Source organism: Patiria miniata, unplaced genomic scaffold (genome assembly GCF_015706575.1).
Source record: "Patiria miniata isolate m_02_andy unplaced genomic scaffold, ASM1570657v1 HiC_scaffold_24, whole genome shotgun sequence".
In the NCBI taxonomy this organism is placed as follows: domain Eukaryota; kingdom Metazoa; phylum Echinodermata; class Asteroidea; order Valvatida; family Asterinidae; genus Patiria; species Patiria miniata.
In genome coordinates, this window is record NW_024037063.1 from 4,689,520 (window position 1) to 4,709,608 (window position 20,089).

The 20,089-nt window shown below is 41.1% G+C and overlaps 1 protein-coding gene across 1 annotated transcript; it reads left to right on the top strand.

Annotated features, from left to right (window-relative positions):
• Positions 1-959: 959 nt before the first annotated feature.
• Positions 960-18,803, top strand: LOC119731816. The gene is made up of 25 exons (XM_038205087.1): positions 960-1,091; positions 1,641-1,781; positions 2,127-2,330; positions 2,989-4,099; positions 4,338-8,021; positions 8,463-8,605; positions 8,856-9,606; positions 9,955-10,058; positions 10,451-10,589; positions 10,858-11,093; positions 11,238-11,429; positions 11,584-11,683; positions 12,008-12,154; positions 12,511-12,628; positions 13,339-13,447; positions 13,808-13,943; positions 14,141-14,309; positions 14,436-14,513; positions 14,833-15,046; positions 15,521-15,706; positions 16,033-16,161; positions 16,809-17,017; positions 17,409-17,537; positions 17,777-17,886; positions 18,487-18,803. Exons 1-25 carry the CDS (start codon positions 1,050-1,052, stop codon positions 18,801-18,803), a joined length of 8,898 nt encoding a protein of 2,965 aa, XP_038061015.1. The 5' UTR covers positions 960-1,049.
• The last annotated feature ends 1,286 nt before the right edge of the window (positions 18,804-20,089 follow it).

Sequence of the window (20,089 nt, forward strand, 5' to 3'; positions counted from 1 at the left end):
TTTGAGATTTATGTATCGCAGTGTCATAAATGCACAAAATGAGGTCAATGCAGCTAAAAAATAGTTTTTTTTGCAAATATATATATTTTGTTTAAGCTAACTAGTACTGTACATAATACATGTAACTTGACTGAGTTGTAATATACATACCTAAATCTCAAATGTGTTTGAAGAAATTGTAAACTTTAGCCATGTTGAATATATAAATCCCTAATTATGTGATTATTCAAGCATGTGTGCAAGTTACACTTGTATCTGTGCGCTGTGTGTATTTCGTCAGTACTGTATGGTCAAATCCAAAGGGAACTCCTCTAGTTTTCAAATAAAGAGCCAAGTTTTTATCAAATAGAAGGCATTTAACACATGGAATTTAGGTGCTAGACACATCTGTCAAAAACCAAAGGACATTTTTGACTTTTCAAAAATGATGCTCAAAAGATAAACATCAAATAAACCACAAATGTTGAGACCACAAAGACAGGATGGACAACCATTTCCAGTGTTTCTATTTTGTGTTTTAAGAAACTTATATCTAAGGCACCATTGCAAATAAATATGTCACTTCGTGTAATGTGTTAATTGAGCACATCTATGTATAATAAAACAATACAGGGTTCAATGTAACAATTTGTATGTGTTTTGGTGTTATCTGACGTTTTGTGATGTAAATATCAGTTTTCTTTATAAAACAATTAAATTATAAAGTATTAAATCATCTATAAATGGGACTTGGGTGCAGCCTTGCCCCTCTTTGTAGCAACAATATGAACATTAAATTTATTTTGCCCTTGATTGACCCAAATTTTTAAAAAACATCTTCCCCTCAAAAAAAAAAAATGTATTAATTTCTGACTATGGGTTCTCATTTGGTAGGACACACCTCCAGTCTAAATTGAGTGTTCAATTACCCACAATGCATACCTAAAAAAAGTTTGGGCAACTTTTGCAAGACATGCAAGATGGCGCGCTACTTGAAAAACGCAAAATGTTGGAGAGGGAGAATGTGCCTCGTTTAACGTCACGTAATTTAATTGAAAAGTGTATTTCGGATGCATGGAAGGATGGAAAGTGACACAAAGAGAGACTTCGGTGTGAGTAAATGATATGTCATGATCACACATGCTTTTGCTGAAGTTGATTAACCAGCATGACCAGCAATAATGCGTGAATGCTGACAAGGTTGCCCAGTTTCCGGACGTCATAATTGGGGGGGGGGGGGGGGGGGTGATCAATGCAAAACTTTGAAACATGCAGGAATTCGGGATGATAAGGCTACTGAATAAGATTGAGAATTGAAATTAGCATAAATTAAAATTAAATTTCACAAGAAAACAAATTGTGGGAAAAAATGCCGATGTCTGACGTGACCAGCTGACCATGATGAGTGACTAGTCAGTATCATTACACACAAGTCCAGTCCAGCCGACCGTCTGGTTCCCTGAACTGACAATTTTCAACTTCACAATCTTTTGTTCTCAGAACCAGGCTATCATTAGTAATCAAGTCTCTATTTGAGTAGGCCTATTAAATAGGCTCAGGACAAATTTAAATAAGTAGGCCTAGACCTAGTTAAAGTTGCACCTATTAATAGTATTATTTCATGTTCCTTTTTTTCCTTCAAATTTTAAATCAAATAAAAGGTGCTGTACACACACCAAAAGACCAAAAAGAGTAAAACTTGGCAGGATGGATTTTTACGTCTTAGTGCTCAGGGTACGAGAGCCATTTTGCTGGATGAGAAAGGCTCCAAACTTGATGCTCTACATGTCAAACCTGACCAGGTGTGTACCTTCAAATGATTAGTTATGTTCTGCTGTGACCGACTACAAAACTGCCACAATTGACTCCTCTCTTCTATTAATTTTAGATGCATGCTCACCATGTGCCCAATTGGACAATTGTCATGAGTATGTATTCTCAAATACATGTAGAAGGCACAAAAATAATGAAACGAATGGGCTCAGAATTATAACATGCATGCATATAAAAACAATACTATATTAAAAAGGTATTATGTACATGCGTAATTAAGCCTTATACTTGACTAGTTTGAGAGGTCATGCTTTTACAGTGTAAATTTTATGTCTGTGCATCTGGTGAATCTTGCTTTTTAACTTACACGAAAGGTCTCAGTGGGGGAAGAGCTTGAGAGTGATCGCTATTTGATCACAATTGAAGAAGAGAAAGCTACTACACTGGCTTCGGCCTGTAGCAGTGAAGTTCATCAGCAACAGCAGCAACAACAACAACAACAACAAAAGCAGCAGCAACAGCAGCATCAACCAGCATTTGGAAGTCAGAAAAGAATACCTCTGAAAAGAAAAAGAACGGTCAGTTTAAAATAAAATGGTGCCCTTAGCATTGATGCATTTGTGGGTGGCATGGGTGGCTTGTGGGTGGCATGGGTGGCTTGTGCGTAAAGCGCTCACCTCTCACCAAGGTGACCACGGTTCAAATCCTGGCCGCGGATCGCATGTGAGTAGAGTTGTGCGTTGGTTCTCTCCTGTGCCACGAGGGTTTTTCTCCGGGCCCTCTGGTTTTCCTCCCTCCGGAAAAATCAAACACTTTCGATCTCAGGCTGTGCTCCGTGGTCATATATGGGTCGATGTGGCCGGCAGCCATAGGCGCCTTTACGTGCCAGCGGCCCGACCACGTTGTAGCCGCGTCCTTCGCAATTCAGCATACCAGCTGTGAGTAAGGATGATTAGCCTCCCAAATTATTATTATTATTATTATTAGAGTGTGTAAAATAAGTGTAAATTTCACTTCCACAAGCAAATGTGTAAGTACCTTACCGTGTTCATTTTTCATTTGGAAACAAGTAAGTAAACATATGTTATGAATGCGTCTAAAATGCACACATCAAAGTCACCATAGCGTTTCCACACAAACTGAAGTGTTTTACTCTTTTGTCCTTTTCTTCTTTTATTTGAGTGATTTATGATTTAAACATTAAGAGCTGTCTGACTTATGATTTGGTTTGAACAGGGTTTTACAGTCCCCAGACAAGCATCCAAAAAGTTAGCAACAGAAGATGCAAGCTTGACTTCTACATCCGTCAGCCATACCCCTTCCTCAGTAGTGGACCACACGGACCCAGTCACCAAACCCACTCTCTTCAGCAGGCCTTTCGCAACAGCAGGAGAAAGCAAAAGCTTCAGGACAAACTTTTTAAATGTGTATGATGGAGGGATGCAAGCAAGTACAAGTGCAAATGTGGCTACCTGTGTCAGCATGGATGGAAAGTCTCCCATCACTTGGGATCCACGTTACCCTTCAGACCTCAGTGGGAGAACATTTCAAGAAAACCAGACGCCAGTAACTTCTGGTAGCGACAATAGCTTTGCTCCACCTTGTTTTGATGTTGGAACTCCCCAGATGGACCCCACATGCACCTCTGATGTTTGCAATGTTGAAACAACAAACAACTTGCATCACAGTTTTTGGCAGGACAACCAACCAACAGAAAATGGGATGGGCCGACATGAGTCCGATGAGGTTGAACAACTGAAGGAAAATATTCCCAACTTCAGTCTTACAGATGAGCACTCCATGCAGAAATCCAAGACTATTCCCTTAAAGGAAAATGTTTCAGAGGCAAACAACGAGCGGAACTCTGCAGGAAGGAGAAGTACCTCACAGATTCTTGCTCTTCTCGGAAATGGGAAAACAAAGATTAAGCCCCCTGTAAAACAGCCAGAGCTTGAATCAGACATTGAAGTGGCACCCAAAACCCAACCAATTCCAGCTTCTGATATCCAAGTCGCAATCTCACCAAAGGTGCATTTTCAAGCTTCAGAACCTTCATTTCCTGCACTGACATTTTCTGAGGATGAAGATGTGATGACACTTTTGGGACAGGCAAAGGCAGAGTCTACGGCTGTTTCGTGTATTGATCCACCAAGAGATGCAATACTTCCTGGCACAGATGATAGTAAACCTTCATTGATTTTCAACAGACAAGGCAAAACTGAAACGACACAAGATGAATCTCCAGCCTTTTCAGTTAAACACGCAATGTACCCTGAAAGCATGGAAAATGGAGTAAGATGTGAAAACTCAATGGAAGTACAAATCACGAAAGCAGCAGTTGGAAGAGGTTAGTATAGTGACTCAGTTTTTTTTCCATCCACAGTTGTTATTGATATTAAGGCACTCAATGTTAGTCTTTAAAATTTATGATAGTCGCTCTTATGTTTTAAAAATTGTCTTTTTGATTAAAGCTTTCAACGTTAAATTTGTTCAATGCCACTATTTATGAGGAAATCAATTTTCAGTTAAAGCAGTTGTTAGGGTGTTTACTCAAACTTGGAATGCAACTTCTTTGCAAATAACAGATGAAATTGCCCAAGAAAGTGACTTCTCCCACATCACTAACGGTGTAGAACAAAAAATCTCAGAGCAAGATCGGGATCACGGTTACCCTTGTAGAGTCACACGTATGGAGGAAACAGAGAATCTGAACCTTAGCGAACCCACTGAAGATGATAGGAAACAGACTCACGATAACCAAGAAGAAGAAAAATTTTGGGAACAGGGAGATACAAACGAGGATAGAAGTAATGAGGATACTTGTAGATGTAATCATAGTAATAGAAAAGAGGATAGGCATAGTGACGATGAAAGTGTGAACCAGGCCGATACTTTCCAGGCTGGAACTAGGAGGGAAGACAGGTACTGTAGTGATAGGAAGCAGGATAACTCCATCCAGAATAGAGGGAACGTAGACAATGACCAGGAAGGTAAAAACCAGGACAGTACTAGCAAAGAGGATAGTTACTGTAGTAACAGAAAACGGAGTAGTTTTGAGGATAACAGAAACTTCAATGAGAACCAGGGAGATACTTTCCCAGAAAGTAGATGTGGGGATGGCAGTTGCCATAGTGATAGGAAACAGGATAGCTGTCATCAGGATGAAAGAAAATTAAGCAACGGAGACAAACAAAATAAAAATCAGAATGATAAGATTCAGGATGGTGGCAATGGAGATGATAGGGATCATGTTAATAGGAATGACAGGGATATCGATGAAGACATTAGCATCCTGGAAAATGGGAATGATGCAGGTCAGGGAAACTGTAACCATGGAGATGAGGACAAGAATGACAAGATCCAAGGTGAAAGGACCCAGGAGGAAGTAAACCATATTGATAGTGTCCAGGGTGAATGGAACTTGTTTCCTAGGACTTTTGAAAATAATTCCCAGGATGACAGAGAACAAGAAAGTTGGAGCAAGGATGACATAATCCAAGATGACGGGAACTGTGATGACAGAAACCAGGATGAAAGGAACTGTGATGACAGGAACTGGGATGACGCGAAGTGTGATGACAGGAACCAGGATGAAGGGAACTGTGATGACAGGAATCAGGATGATGGGAACTGTGATGACAGGAACCAGGATGATGGGAACTGTGATGACAGGAACTGGGATGACGCGAAGTGTGATGACAGGAACCAGGATGAAGGGAACTGTGATGACAGGAATCAGGGTGACAGGAACCGTGATGATGGGAACTGTGATGACAGGAACCAGGATGATGGGAACTGTGATGACAGGAATCAGGATGACAGGAACCGTGATGATGGGAACTGTGATGACAGGAACCAGGATGATGGGAAGTGTGATGACGGGAACCAGGGTGATGGGAACTGTGATGACAGGAGCCAGGATGATGGGAACTGTGATGACAGGAACCGGGATGAAGGGAACTGTGATGACAGGAACCGGGATGAAGGGAAGTGTGATGACGGGAACCAGGATGATGGGAACTGTGATGACGGGAACCGTGAGGTCAGGAACCAGGGTGAAGGGAACCGAGATGAGAGGAACCAGGATGATGGGATCTGTGACGACAGGAACCAGGATAAAGGGAACTACTGTGATGACAGGAACCAGAATGAAAGGAATTGTGATGACGGGAACCAGGATGAAGGGAAACTTGATGACAGGCACCAGGATGAAAGGAATCGTGATGACAGGAACCAGGGTGAAGGGAACTGTGATGATAGGAACCGGAATGAAGGCAACTGTGATGACAGGAACCAGGATGACAGGAACTGTGATGACAGGAACCAGGATGATGGGAACTGTGATGACAGGAACCAGGATGAAGGCAACTGTGATGACAGGAACCAGGATGAAGTCAACTGTCATGACAGGAACCACGATGATGGCAAGTGTGATGACAGGAACCATGATGATGGGAACTTGGATTGTAGGAACCAGGATGAAGAGAGCCTTGGTGACAGGAACAAGAAAGCAGAGAACTGTGGTGACAGGAGCCTTGTCAATACAAAGGATGGAAACTTGTATGAAAAGCAGCACGAAACAATTCCACTAGGCATGTCTGTGCCTCAACAGACAACAACAGATGCAAAGGATATCTGTACCCTGTGTGGTACAGAGCTGCACAGTGCTCAAGAAATGTGTGAAGAGTGTGCTAAAGAGATTGAAGGCGGATTTGAATCAACCTTGAACTCAACATCTGAAATTTCTGGCAATGCAGAATTTGAATGTCTAGATCATCAGTCATTACGAAATGAAATTCTAAAGATCCCACTCAAGGAAAAATCTAAAGTCTCTCAAGAAACCCCCTTGACTCCGCTTAGCACTTATGAATTCTCCTCTCCCAAAGAGACCATCAAGACAGAAGTCAAAGATTTGACAGGAAAAGTTTTTGCCCATGAAAATCCTCTGGAATACTGGCTGAGGAGTGTAGAGCCCTTTATAAATACAGAAGAGGACATCTCAGACAGTGTTGTACCACAGATTGGGACGTTACAACCAAGAAATACAAAGCATGAGGGTTTGCAGAAGCTGGACATTGTCCAAGAAGGAAGCGTTGCTGAAACAGGTGATAGTTGTCCAAAACCAAGCAGCAGGAGTCCAATTGTTGGAGAACAGTGTGTGCCAGAACAGGCAGAGAGCTCATCTGAATATCATGTATTGCAACAAGATAACTACAGAGCTGTCAGTGAAGCAGCAGGAAAATACGCCATCATCTCAGGAATTGTACTACACTCTAGAACAGGCAGTTTAGAGCCCAGCAAGATGGAATTTCCGTCTTGCATATTCCAGGAGCAGAAGTTTTGTAGTGACCCTGCCTCAAGATGTGTTGATAATCCATCACTCAAGACACGCTCTGATATTCCACAGTATCTCCCAGTGAAGTGGAAGGGAGTTGCAAGGAGATCCAAGCAAGAAACAGTGTCTCATAAAGTGGAAATTGATCAGCATGAGTTTCCAATGATGGGGTCGTTACAAGTATTGAACACCACTGGCAACCAAATGGGGATTGGAACTACACTCATGCAGGAGTCTCAGAAAGATAATAGTTACGCCAATGGCCTGGAGGATCTGGCCAGAGAGAAAGAACTTACCTCACTGTCACCTCCCTTACACAATTATCATAAGTTTCTACCTGGAACACGACCACTAACTTCAAATTCAAGATGGACACAAGATTCATCATTGCAAGGTACTTCATCAGGAGTTGATGTTCCAAGAAGATGCCCAGACAGCAAATGGAGGAGCGCTTTCAAGATGAGTCCGGATTGTGAAGGAGACTGTTCCAGTATGTCACCATGCTCACCAATAAGTATGCATATCCATGAAGACAAGGTCACAAGAAGAGTTGAATCTCAGTTTCCTCAATCTGTCGGTTATGACAGTTTGTCTGATTGCCAGAAAGTAAGTCCAGACATAGGTACCACAGGGCTATCAAAGATGCCAAGATGTTACGAAGAAACTGAAAGTATTGATGGTGTATATGTACAACGGAATCCAAGTCTTCAATCAAGACAGTTGTCTCCAAGATGTTGGCCCATGTTTCCAGGCTACAGCCAGCACTATGCTGAGTTGGAGGCAAGATGTGATGAGCAACCAGAGGTACTCACTGTTGGGGAAGGTGGACCTGATTGTAGCAGTCTTGATCTGAGGAGATTGGACCGTGACTGGGTGATGGAGATACCTGAAAGGGATCCCTCATCAGGAGTAGTGCCTTACACACAGGAGACTGGTAAGTGTTTTAAATAACATTTAATTGTTGCTCTTTGATGACTATGTACATTACTTGTGGCTGAGTCTGTCAATCAATAATCCTTTGTTGAACCGTCGTTGCAGATAATGAACCAAACAAAATCTGAGGACTTTGAAAAATTTGACAAACAGCACATCGGCCCAATAAGTACAGCGAAACCCATCAAGAATTTGATAGGGGGAAATAAGGGACACTAGCATGTAAAATTTTCCAACAATTATTACAATGTACATGTACCTGGAACTCCAATCAAGTTTTTCACTGAAGATCTTAATAATTAAACAGGACTGCTCGCTTGTTTTATCTTTTCCTTGCTTTTTCAAGCCAACCTTTTCCGTGAAGTGTTTTCCACTGATATTGACACATTTTTTTAGTTCGTGGTAATTCATACGTTTTCATATTTTTCACCCAATGATAAAGTTGAAGGAAGACATCCAAATATTATGCAGTCCTTTCATCCTGAGGAATCATCAGGAATGCCTCCACATTCCCAGCTTAAGAGGCGCGTGTCTGATGATGTCAGCAATACATCTGAAGGAAGCTTTCCAAGCACTACAGACAAGGTACCTCATTTTATCAAATGACTAAAAAGAGTTTAGAGTTATCATTGACTGAATTGTCATCTGAACAATGCCACTTCATTCATGGTACACGTACATTTTTGTACTTTCAAAATATATTCCCAGCTGGGAAATGTAATACATAATTGCATTGTAACAGTAATTGCAACAAGTATTTTTGTGGTCAAAGAATTGTTTTTTTTAATTGTTATGGAGTTTTTTAATTAAATTTTTCACTTGATTTTCTCTCCAGGAAACCAAGAAGAAGAAGAGGGACAATTATTGGTACAATCCAGTATCGAGTGGGACAGTTCGGAGAGGAACGGAAGCTCCAACAATTTTCCAAGCCAAGGCAAGAAGAGAGGTCCCAGCATCTACACCCATCCAAGCTAGACATCAAGTTCCTTATTGGATGCAGGAAGAAGACGTCTCTCAGGATGAGTATTTGAGATGCAAAACTTCTCATCGATTACAGGAGACCAGTCAGTGGGATAGGTTTCAGCAAAACTCACCAAAATCTGGGTCTGTTTTGGAGAGAGAGTATACAGTTACTCCTCCTCCTAGGCCTATGTTTCATCCTTCTCTCACAGTTGCTGAGGATGACATTGATTCACGTATTCATCCCACCCCTGACACCAACTCTGAGTTAGGAGAATACCTCTCTAGAGAAAGTCCTGGCTATCATTCCTGGAACTCAGATCACAATTTCAATCGTACATGTAGTCCCGCATGTGATCCATATTTATCACAATTTCTAAAGAATGCTTCCTTGGAAGTGAATGAAGATGCTCCCCATATCTTGGAGGACTTATCTCATCCTGAAGTTCCAGGTTACACTCCAACAGGATACCAGATGCTGGAAACACCAGCATCGTTTCGTCAACAATTTCATCCCACTTCTGACACCATTTCTGTGCCTGGAGCTGAGAGAAACATAGGCTTACCACACATGGAAGCTACATGCATGTTTGGCACAACTAAACTTTTCCCTAGAGAGGACTCAGGTGATGCTGGTCTACTCATAGTTGAATGAAATTTTTTAACTAAACCTGATTTTCTATACACATTTTATTTCAAAGATGTGTGAAAAAAATTTAGCAATAGGATTTGAGTTAGTAAAATAGGGATAGGTCAGTTGAGTGGTCATTTTCAGTAAAGCCAAACATGGGACAGTTATTTATAAGATATACATACCAACGAGTGTTTAATCGTTGCAGTGCATTAGTTTTGAGGTAGTATATGCTTGTATTTTTACCATACCTAAAGACTGGAAGTACTGAAGGTAATGTCTAAATTGTGTGTATCTTTACATGTAAATTTGTGTTTTTAATTTTTAATTTTGACACTTGCAGCAAGTACTTTCCAAAGCTTGCCAACTCCACACACTGGGAGATCAGGTAGAGGCTTCCAGACCCCAACAATGACAGTCAGTGGACAGACTGCTTTATCATCTGGGGTAAGAACCAATTACAGATATAATTGTGTCTGATTTATTGGGAAAATTTCTGTTGTGCTGTAAATAATATGACTTCCACATGGGTGAGCTTTGTAAAAAAAAAATTTGATTTCAGGATTTTGTTTCAGGATTTTAAAGAATCCCTTTTTGAAGTCTGAAAATCCTGATCATTTACCGTAAAACTGTTTGTATCTATGAAAGTTTATAAAGAACAAAACAATTGGGTACTTTAAGGGACGCCTTTAGTCAAATACAAGCATATACGATAGACCCTATGTTGGTCTGGGGCCCTCAGCGACCCTCAGACCCCCGCCGATTATTTCCCCAATCTGATGGCTTGTTTCCTACTTGATTTGGACAAATGAGCCACTCCTTTCTTTGTCATTTTCTAGAGGAGCATCTGTGGGGACTTGTTCTTCCCCTCTGCCGATGAAGTCCAAGGCGTGGCATCCCTCCAACGCCAAGTACAAATCCCAGCATCATTCTCCTGTGTTGCTCATTACAAGCAAGTCTTGACATCTGCTCTGAAAGGTAAACAGTGTATTTTACAGGTGTCTGTTGGATTTTTAATTAATACTTTAATTGGTTTTAAATACATATCCTCAGATTTCTTTCATGCTTGCGTCAGCAAAGTCAGCAATTCATCAACGCTGTGATCGTTACTCTGACTTTCAAACTACCATTGTTCTTCCACTTATCTTTGTCATTTTTCTGTTCAGTGATGGCTGTTAATACCATATTGTCAGAGTAAAAAAATTCAGAAGTTTAATGTGTATTGATATATCAATTATTGATGCAGAACACCTGAATATCATTCTCTTTGAGCTGAGCCAGCGATACCACTCAGCCAAAGACAAAGCCGACGTGCAGCACCTAGACTCCTCACTGCAGCAGTCTGGTGATCAGTCTGGCGTCAGTGCCTCGCCGCGATGCGATCACGGCAACCCTGCTAAGATGGTGTGCGTCAAGAAGGAGGGAGCCAATAAGGGAAGGTTCTTCTATGCATGTAGTGCTCAGAGGGCCAACCAGTGTAAGGTGAGTATCACAGCGGGGTTTTTATATAGCAGGTTTGATAAAGAACTATAGTATACCATAGTTAGACAATTTTTAATTGACTGGTCAATATTAATCAATGACAGAGTGGTCACCGACTAATCCACTTATATTTTGACTGACTAGTTCTTCATGTGGGCTGACAAGTTCAAAGGCAGTGCTACCAACTCGGATACCAAGTCATCAGGATCTAGTAGACCCTCACTGACGGATCCCACCACTGCCACCGTGTACTTCAGGAGCCATAATATTAAACTGTACTATGGATGTGAGCTTCAGAAGAGATCCAACTACAGTAATCTGATGCCTGGTGCACCTGTGAGTATCCACAATCATATCTTGGATAAATGAGGCTATAGAGAATATAGGCGTGGCATATAGAAAAGCAGTTTGTGCTCATCAGTGTTCTGTCATTTCATACATTATGATTTGAAATACAAAATCCTAAAAGTTATTTTTATTTACTTTGTAGGCGTGGATCAGAAAGCACAAGCAAAAGATGTTGGACAACAGTAAGAAGAAGTTATACCTGAAGCTGTCAAGAAAGGAGTCCTCGTCTTCTTATGGCAAAGGTATATTTAACATACCAAAACTATTAACTGATACTTCTCAAAAGAAACCAAGGACGCTTCATGAATGTAAACCTAATAAGAAACCTGTGGAGATCAGATGATGCCGAAATGTTCAGTTGAAGAGACTGGACGGAAACCCCAGCTAAAGTAACTGGGATTTCACAGAAGTTGAAATCCCAGTTGCTCTGATGAGCCCTCATCACTAGCCGGCAAATTGGCATTTTTGCTTGTAGTACAGAATAAACCAGCTCCATTAAAGTCAAAAGTAAATTTTTAACACTAAATTTCATGAATCTGAAAGTTGTTGTTGTCTGTGTCATACAGAGGACATCTGGGTCATCTCTAAGGACTTGACCTTTGACCCCAGGTCAACCTTCCTAGCCAGGAGTGTGTACCACGGACCGTCCTCCAACAATGACGTGGAGATTGAGCCACTCTATGGATACTCGACATCTAACTGGACATCATCGTGTGAGTGTTTATATCTAACACACCGCTCGCTGATTCTTCACTCTGATTGGCTGAAAGTTAGTCACATGACCATGGTGTAACCCAGTCAGTCACAAATCCCGACAAGTCAGTCCTGATTTAATTACAAGAAAGTGTTGCCAGCTAACACTGCACAGTTTATGCAACCATTTGCAAGTGAAATCTGAAGAAAAGTATTTTGTTCTTCTTGTCAAGCAGCGTCAATGATTGAAAATGGTGTCAGGTGCCCCTACTTTAAGGTTAAATTTACATTTCTCCCAGTAGAGGATTACTGTAGACCCGGACCTTAGGGTCATCAATGCAGATAGCATTACATTTACATTGTTTGTTCTTGGCAGGCACTGTACACGCCCTACTGGCTTGCAATGCTAGCTCAGAGCTGACGTGTCTCAACAACATCCAGGAGTATATCAATGCCAGGAGTGTCCCCATACTACCGTTCCTTCTTGGCAACAGGTAAGGAAACCCATAAATATGACTCAACTGAAAGCTTGTGAAGAAAGTTTTGGTTGACATAAATAAGGTCATATTTTTAGTTATCAATTGTTTGTAATAATTTTCTTCGCTTAGGCCCCCCCCCCCCCCAAAAAGTCTCCGGTTTCTGGTATGGAGCTTGCCCAAAAAGTGGTGCGGCGACGCGGCTTTTTTTTTTTTTTTACCTGATTTTTTTGCTTCAAATGTCGGCTGATGACTGCAAATGGTGCCCGACTAAACTTAGTGCAAATATATGGGAGTCCAGAGAGGCCACATAAAGCTTATTCTCGACCATAACCCAATCTAAAAACACGTTAAAATTGTGCAGCAGCAGGATTCCAGTCAAACCAGTGAGTTTGGCGGTTTTGAGACATCATCGTTTATTGAAAAAAAAACTTTTTCATTTTGCCGACGCGCATGGCTACGGCGACGCGCGCGCATACCAGAAACCAGAGACTTTTTTTTTTGGCCTTATATAAGAGCCTTTGCCCAGAATGGTTATGCATTCGCTTGAGATTTAGCTTGCACGATGAAAGTCTCAGGCTGTGTCCCAAACAGGCTTCCGGACTACAGCTATGTCTGTTGTCAACATTTTCCTTATCGTTGTGATTACAGAAGACCTAGACAATAGCTCTAGACAAAAGATTTGTATGGGGCTTTATGTGTTATGTTATATCTTTATTAACTGCAAGGTGTGATGAAGCGCAGTCTGTTGTCAGGTCCAGACTATCAGCCTTCAAGCCACCTGCTCATCAAGCCTGCAGTAACTATAGAAGCCTTGGCTGCTCCGCTCAGGATATTGTGAGTTGTAGCTTTGTTTTATTCCTCATGGCGATCTCATCCATTTATGAGATCTGTCTTATTCCATCAGTTTCAAGAACAAAATGGTGCTAGTGCTTTCTCCCTCGTCTGAAGCATGAAGAAAACCTCAGAATGAAGCTCAGAAAAACTGAGGTGCGATGAGGTTTAACACATCCAACCACAGATCAGATCCTGCATCTTCCACTGTTCACATGGTGTCAGAAGTGGGATTGAAAATTTCTTATTGCATTTCACAGAACATATCACAAACTGCATTTTGCTGAGGTTTTGTTAATGAACCTCAGAACTGTGAGGTACACTGAGGTTAAGTGTATAGCTTCTACAACCTTCCTCACACAGGAACAGATTGCTACAGGCATGATTGAGAGGCACCATCTGAACACAGACCAGGCTGCTGCATTGAGACGAATCGCTCTGATGTTTCAGCAAGCAAGCAATGAAAACGCCAACCCAGAACCTGTCACACTTATCCATGGTAAGATCTTCAACTTTTTTGTAAGGTTTGACTTAACTACCTCTGGCCTAAAACTGAGCATTCTTCCATTTTTTTTCCAGGTAGTCTTGCCTCTTCAGGCTTTTGAGCACGGCCATGAACACTTACGAGGAATATCTTGGTTTCACTACCATAAATAAACAGATAAATGATGATAATTATTGTCTTTTCTCCTCCAGGTGTCTTTGGTGCCGGAAAGAGCTTCCTCCTTGCCATCACCGTCCTGTTCCTCCTCCAGCTGTTTGAGCTCAGTGATGCTCTTTATCCAGGTGATGCCTCCCAGCAGCTGCCATGGAAACTCCTCATCGCTTCCACCACCAATGTGGCAGTGGACAGGATCCTCTTAGGGTACGTGAAAAGTTTAATTCATGAATTCTGTTGTCAGTGATCACATAGAGTACTGCCAGTGCCCACGTGATAAAAGACAAAGAGCTAGATTGTTGTTACTGTATTTTCTCTCAACTTTCTCTGCAGGTTGTTGCAGCTTGGGTTTGAGGATTTCATTCGCGTTGGAAGCATCAAGAAGATTGCCAAGCCAGTGCTGCCATACAGGTGGAATCTATGGACAGTTTTCCAATCTTTCTCTAGTTTCAACTTCATCTTTGGTTCCAGAATCATGTAGAAGCCTTTAATGTCCAAACCAAACTCTAAATTTTGATGCTAGATAACGGGAATTAATGTCCTCGAAGCAGGATATATTATTTTTGCTAGTGTCCCCCTCCTCTGGTGAGGCAGGGTTCCACAGTCTCCTGAATAGTCACATAGATGCCAATAATGTCACAATACAGGTTACCCAAGTACCCTACATCTCAGCAAATCCAGTGCCAATGTAGTACTTCATCACCAATTTTATCATCTTTTACATTTTAAGTGTCCACGCCTCGGACAAGAAAGACAGTCAGGAGATCAGAGACCTGTACGAGATGCTGAAGACAGATCTAACGCCTACTGAGAAACATCACGTCAGGAGGAGCATTGAGAGGCAGCGGCTGGGTAGGAACAAGGATCTCCTGGGTAGTGTCAGGGTGGTGGGCGTCACCTGTGCAGCTTGTACCTTCCCTTGTATGAGCAGTCTCAAGTTCCCTGTGAGTAGATGGCTTGTTTGTTTGCAGTCTCTCTGTGTGTATGTGTGTTACTCTGACTTGGACAAAATGAATGTAGTTACGAATTGACAATGTTTGTTTGAATTCGTTGGGTGCATCACATAGTGACGTATCCTCTATATGGACTTTGTGCACATGACACATCACTTTGTGGTGCGACCGACAAATTTAACACTGCTTTTCCATTGATATCTTGACTTTTTGGAAACCGAATGTTGGGACATGAAATGTAATCTACTTTATGCAGACAGGCTGTCCTTGTCCCACTGATTCATAACTTTTGATTTGCAGATGCTGAAAACCTTGCCTTGTTCAGTAGGCCGGGAAATTAAAATGGCAAATGCACTCTCGAGGTTGACTGAACATGCATTTGAGAATAAACAGAATTCTGCAGTCTGATAAAAACCATTGGAAACTCTAACGCTGTGATAATAAACCATTGTACCCACCTCTCAGGTCATCCTTCTTGATGAGTGCAGTCAGATGACAGAGCCATCCTCTCTCCTCCCCATCGCTAGATTCCAGTGTGAGAAGCTGGTCCTTGTCGGTGATCCTAAGCAGCTTGATCCAACCATCCAAGGCTCCGAGGCTGCTCATCGCCACGGCCTGGAGCAGACGCTGTTCAACAGACTCATCCTCTTGGTACGCTAAACTTCAGCTTCATCTCAGGATTCTGTTTCAAGAAATTTCAATATTGACTTCATGGACTTTTGACTTGCAAAGCCGTGGTTTGAAGTATTTTATTTAGTTGGACTTCAACATCTATTTAATGATTTTGGAGTCGGAGATAAAGCCCATATTTTTTTTATTTGCCATAGCACCCTCAGAAAATTTGACACAGTTTGAAACCTGACAATAGTGGGCTGAAAATCTCAGTTTGGAGTACAAAAGCACTCAGAATTGATTGCAAACGTTCTCAGTTTTACTGAAAAATGAAAAAAAGAATTGTTGCTCATTGTATATTTCAGGGCTGTGAGCCAATTCTACTACGTACTCAGTATCGATGTCATCCAACAATCAGCGCCATTGCTAACTGCTTATTCTATGATCAGCAACTCATCGATGGTGTATCATCGAAAGACAGACCTCCACTTGCTGTAAGTATTTAAAAACATCTTAATTTTCTTCCAATAATGAAGTAAACAATCATGCGCTTTGTAGGAAAATAATGTCACATTACTACTATAATTTACATTGTGTGGGAATTGTAGATGGTACCATAGGCATCGCCAGGATTTTTTTTAGAGGGGGGCGAAGCACATCCCCCCCCCCACCCCCCCCCCCCCCCCCCCCCGAAATCCCTGAACTTTTCATGCATATTCTCGATTTATCATTGTTCAAGGGTGGGCAGGGACATTAGCCCTCCACCCCCCCCCCCCCCCCCACAGCCCATTCAATTAACAGCAATATGACTTCGCGCCTCTTTTTCTTTCTTTCTCCTTTTTTTCTCCTTTTCTTTTGCTTTTCTGAAAATATCCTCGCGAGGCCCATGGATGGTACTCTGTAGTTTTCTCAACAAAGAACCAGGAAAGGACTTTCACATTTGCGTTCTCACTTTTCAGTTGAATGTCCACAAACCTGTGGTACTTGCACATGAGAGAAATGCACACAGTTGCATTTTACCACTGCATTTGAAAAATAAGAGTGTATGTTAACCGTATTGTTTACTGGATTTTTTTTTTCAATTTGTAAGAGAATGACAAGACACATTTGCTCGACTAATAAAAGCTTTCCTCTTTCTCAGCCCATACCAACTCTGTGCTTCTACAGTGTTTCTAGCGGCAAGGAATGCTGCGCCAGTGATGGTAGCTACTACAACGAGCAAGAGGCATCCTTTGTCATCTTTCTGATTGAGACCTTGGTCCTACTTGGTGTAGAACCAGCTGATATAGGTGTCATTACGCTGTACAAAGCACAGACGGTCAAGATAAATGTACTACTGCAGGCAAGCAAGTAAGAAGCCTTCTTACCCCTCTCCTTCCCCTCTTTCACCCCCTTTTAATATCCCCACCCTTCCCCCACCTCAAGAGGAAAATCTGGGTATACAGGCATGCAACTTTTCCTCGGATCAGCTGATTTCCTCGTTTTTGACTTCAGACTTTTGCCATTTAAAATTGAAAAACACTGTACAAAGTTCTGTAAAGTTTGGAACTTCCTCGTTTTTTGTAAATTCCAAGTTGCATGCCTGGGTATAGAATCACTTTACGCTCACAGAAGGCCCCAAAATGTTGGCAGAAGCATTGTGCCATTTATTGTTTGGAATGGCCAAAATGGAGCAATTGCTTTGTACATTATTCAGCACAATGAACTTTATGCAAATAATCTTTTGTTTTATGTTTCCTAGATTGAGTACACAGAACAGCTTGAAAGCCATTCAGATCTCTACGGTGGATGCATTTCAAGGAGGTGAGAAGGGTGTCATCATCCTGTCTTGTGTCCGGACTGACTACATGGGATTTGCTGACTCGGATAAGTAAGGAACCATATTCTTCTTACCTTTGAGGACATAGTTGTGCCTAGGTCCATACTGCCTTTTCTGAACCTAGGCTTCGGTTGCAGATTCTGGCGTTTCTTATATGATTTACTTAGCATCTTAACATCCTAAAATCAATGAGTCAGTACAGGAGCTGAATCCGCGGTTTGTTAAATGACTGGTGTTAAAGAGCATTGACTACTTTGCTGATTGTCTTGTGTTCTTGTCCCCATCTCTAGGAGAACCAACGTAGCCCTGACCAGATCTAAGAACCACCTGTTGATTGTTGGCAACCTGCGTATCCTATCTGCTAACAGCTTGTGGGGCAAAGTCATTGACCAGTCCAAGGGTAAGTAAAACACTCCTGTGTTAATTTATCTCTAGTCATTGTATTAGCTGAAACTCTGGAAACTTTGGGTCAGGATGGAGCAGCTAAAGGCCTGGCAGTTTCCAGTTGGTGCAGTGATGGAAGGGATAACTATTTATTATTAAAAATAAATGAGACAATCTGTTTTGTCATTTGATTATGGAGGTTAATTGTGACGCGATCAAGCTAAGTGATTTCTTTGTTGGAAGGTTTCATTTGGAGATTCAGGCCAAAATAGGGCCACTTCATCACATGAGTTCATCACATCTCTTGGTGTTCTGACTTCCATCATTTTTGACCTAAAGATGGTACCAGCATGCGGTTTTCACAGCAGTAATGCTGAGATTATTTCCAATCTGTAAAAAGAAAATGACCAGGGTTGACAAACGACTCATTTTGCTTGATCGCATCACAATTGTTAATTCATAAATGCCTAAAACAATCTCTGATTTGTCAGTATATTATAACATGAAAGGGTCCTGTCTGTAAAGTGAAAGTTTTTGTTGCAACTTTTAACAAGAATAATGTTCAACCTGATTTCATATTAGACAATAACTTATTTCAAACTCATTGTTGCTGTAGGTGCTGAAAATGGGATCCAGTTTTCGCAAGCATTCATCAAGTACTGGACACCAAGGCTAGAAGAACTTGCAAACCAAGAAAAGAACAAGGATCAGACAGGATCTAAGGCTACAACTCCTGAGAGCAGCCCCAACTTCTCCCCTACATCAGAAGTGGAAGATTCCACAGCAAAGGTGCAACTCCCCTCCCTTCATGACAGGAGCCCTAGCTACTCCCCTCTCTCGGCAGTGGAGGAATCCGAAGGAGACACAAGCTTAAAAGCCAATGAACAGATGCCGTGTTTTGATATCGGAGATATGCAGGATTTATTGGAATGATAAATTATTGTTACCATGGAATCAGAAATATCAAGGACAGAGGTGCATCGGGCTACTTACAATTGGGAATACAAAAAACAACCTCTTATACTTCAAAAGTTGTATTGAGTAGGCGCTTGCTACCCATAAGTGTATATGCTGTGCTCAGTATCACTTTTCCATTATCAGTTCCATAAAATGAAAGTAGACCTCTAATTATTTTCAAGAATGTTTAGTTGTAGCTGGTTTTGGCAGACAGAGTGAGTTTTGACAGGAGACTCTAAACTAAAGACCTGCTTCATCATTTGACTTCCTTCAAAATTTTCGATAAAGCGTTACCATTTCATGAAAAAGATTTGTAATATAATAATTAACTAATGCCTGAATTAAAAAGAAACCATCTGTCATGGTTTCACTTTAATGAGAAAATAAATTGTTCAATGTGAACAAAATACACACATTGTTTTGTCTGTCTGGAATTCTTTTGGAAAGAAATATTACAAGGCTTAAATTCCTCTTCTTATGCAAATAATGAATGCCAGTAGAGTAAAAAATAAATCTGAAAGTTTTAATTAGCCAGTAGAAGGCAACAAACAATCTTGAAAAACTAGTTAAGTACGGCACTAGAGGGCAACAAACATCACATCATTCAAAACTCATTTAAATGCGCCAATAGAGGGCGACAAACAATTTTCGATCTCTAAAAATCTAGTTAAAATCTGTCAATAGAGGGGGACAAACAATCCTACAAGTTCAAAAAAGTCTTTCCAAAATTTTCCAATAGAGGGCGACAAACAATATTTAAGCCAAAAATGTAGACCAATTATTAAAAGGGGCCCAAAAAATCCTTTCTTTCTAAGTAGAGATGTGTGTGGCCCTAGCATTTGAAGTTTCGTACCTTTTTAAGGTTAAAGTATGTTAATGTAGTCCAATTGCTGGAAATGTGTAGATATAAAATTGGACCGGGAAAGTTGCTTTATTGCAATGGACTGTAGGACTGCTTTTTAGTAGGTCTGATCTTAACCTTAGAGAAAAACATTCCCCAAAGTCACCGGTCAACCAACCCTTCAAAGTTGAACACAAAACGAAAGAGGTGTTAATATAATCAAACTTTAATTAAATATTCGTGGTAAACTCCTTTGAGAGTTATGAGTATTTTCCCCGATTGTTTTTGAGAAAGGTATTGGTTGATGGTATGGGTCACTCAGGAAAAAGTTAAAACCTATTTGTCGCCCTCTCTTGGCAGACATTTTCAAAAATTAAAAAAAAAAACATGTTTGTCGCCCTCTATTGGCAGACATTTAAAA

What these genes read in the sequence shown, in the direction of transcription:
- LOC119731816 (XM_038205087.1), top strand. Translation starts at nt 1,050, where the DNA reads ATGCATGGAAGGATGGAAAGTGACACAAAGAGAGACTTCGGT. An exon ending in GCCTTACACACAGGAGACTG is followed by an intron (nt 8,022 to 8,462) that starts GTAAGTGTTTTA and finishes CCAATGATAAAG; the next exon opens with TTGAAGGAAGACATCCAAAT. An exon ending in TTTCCCTAGAGAGGACTCAG is followed by an intron (nt 9,607 to 9,954) that starts GTGATGCTGGTC and finishes TGACACTTGCAG; the next exon opens with CAAGTACTTTCCAAAGCTTG.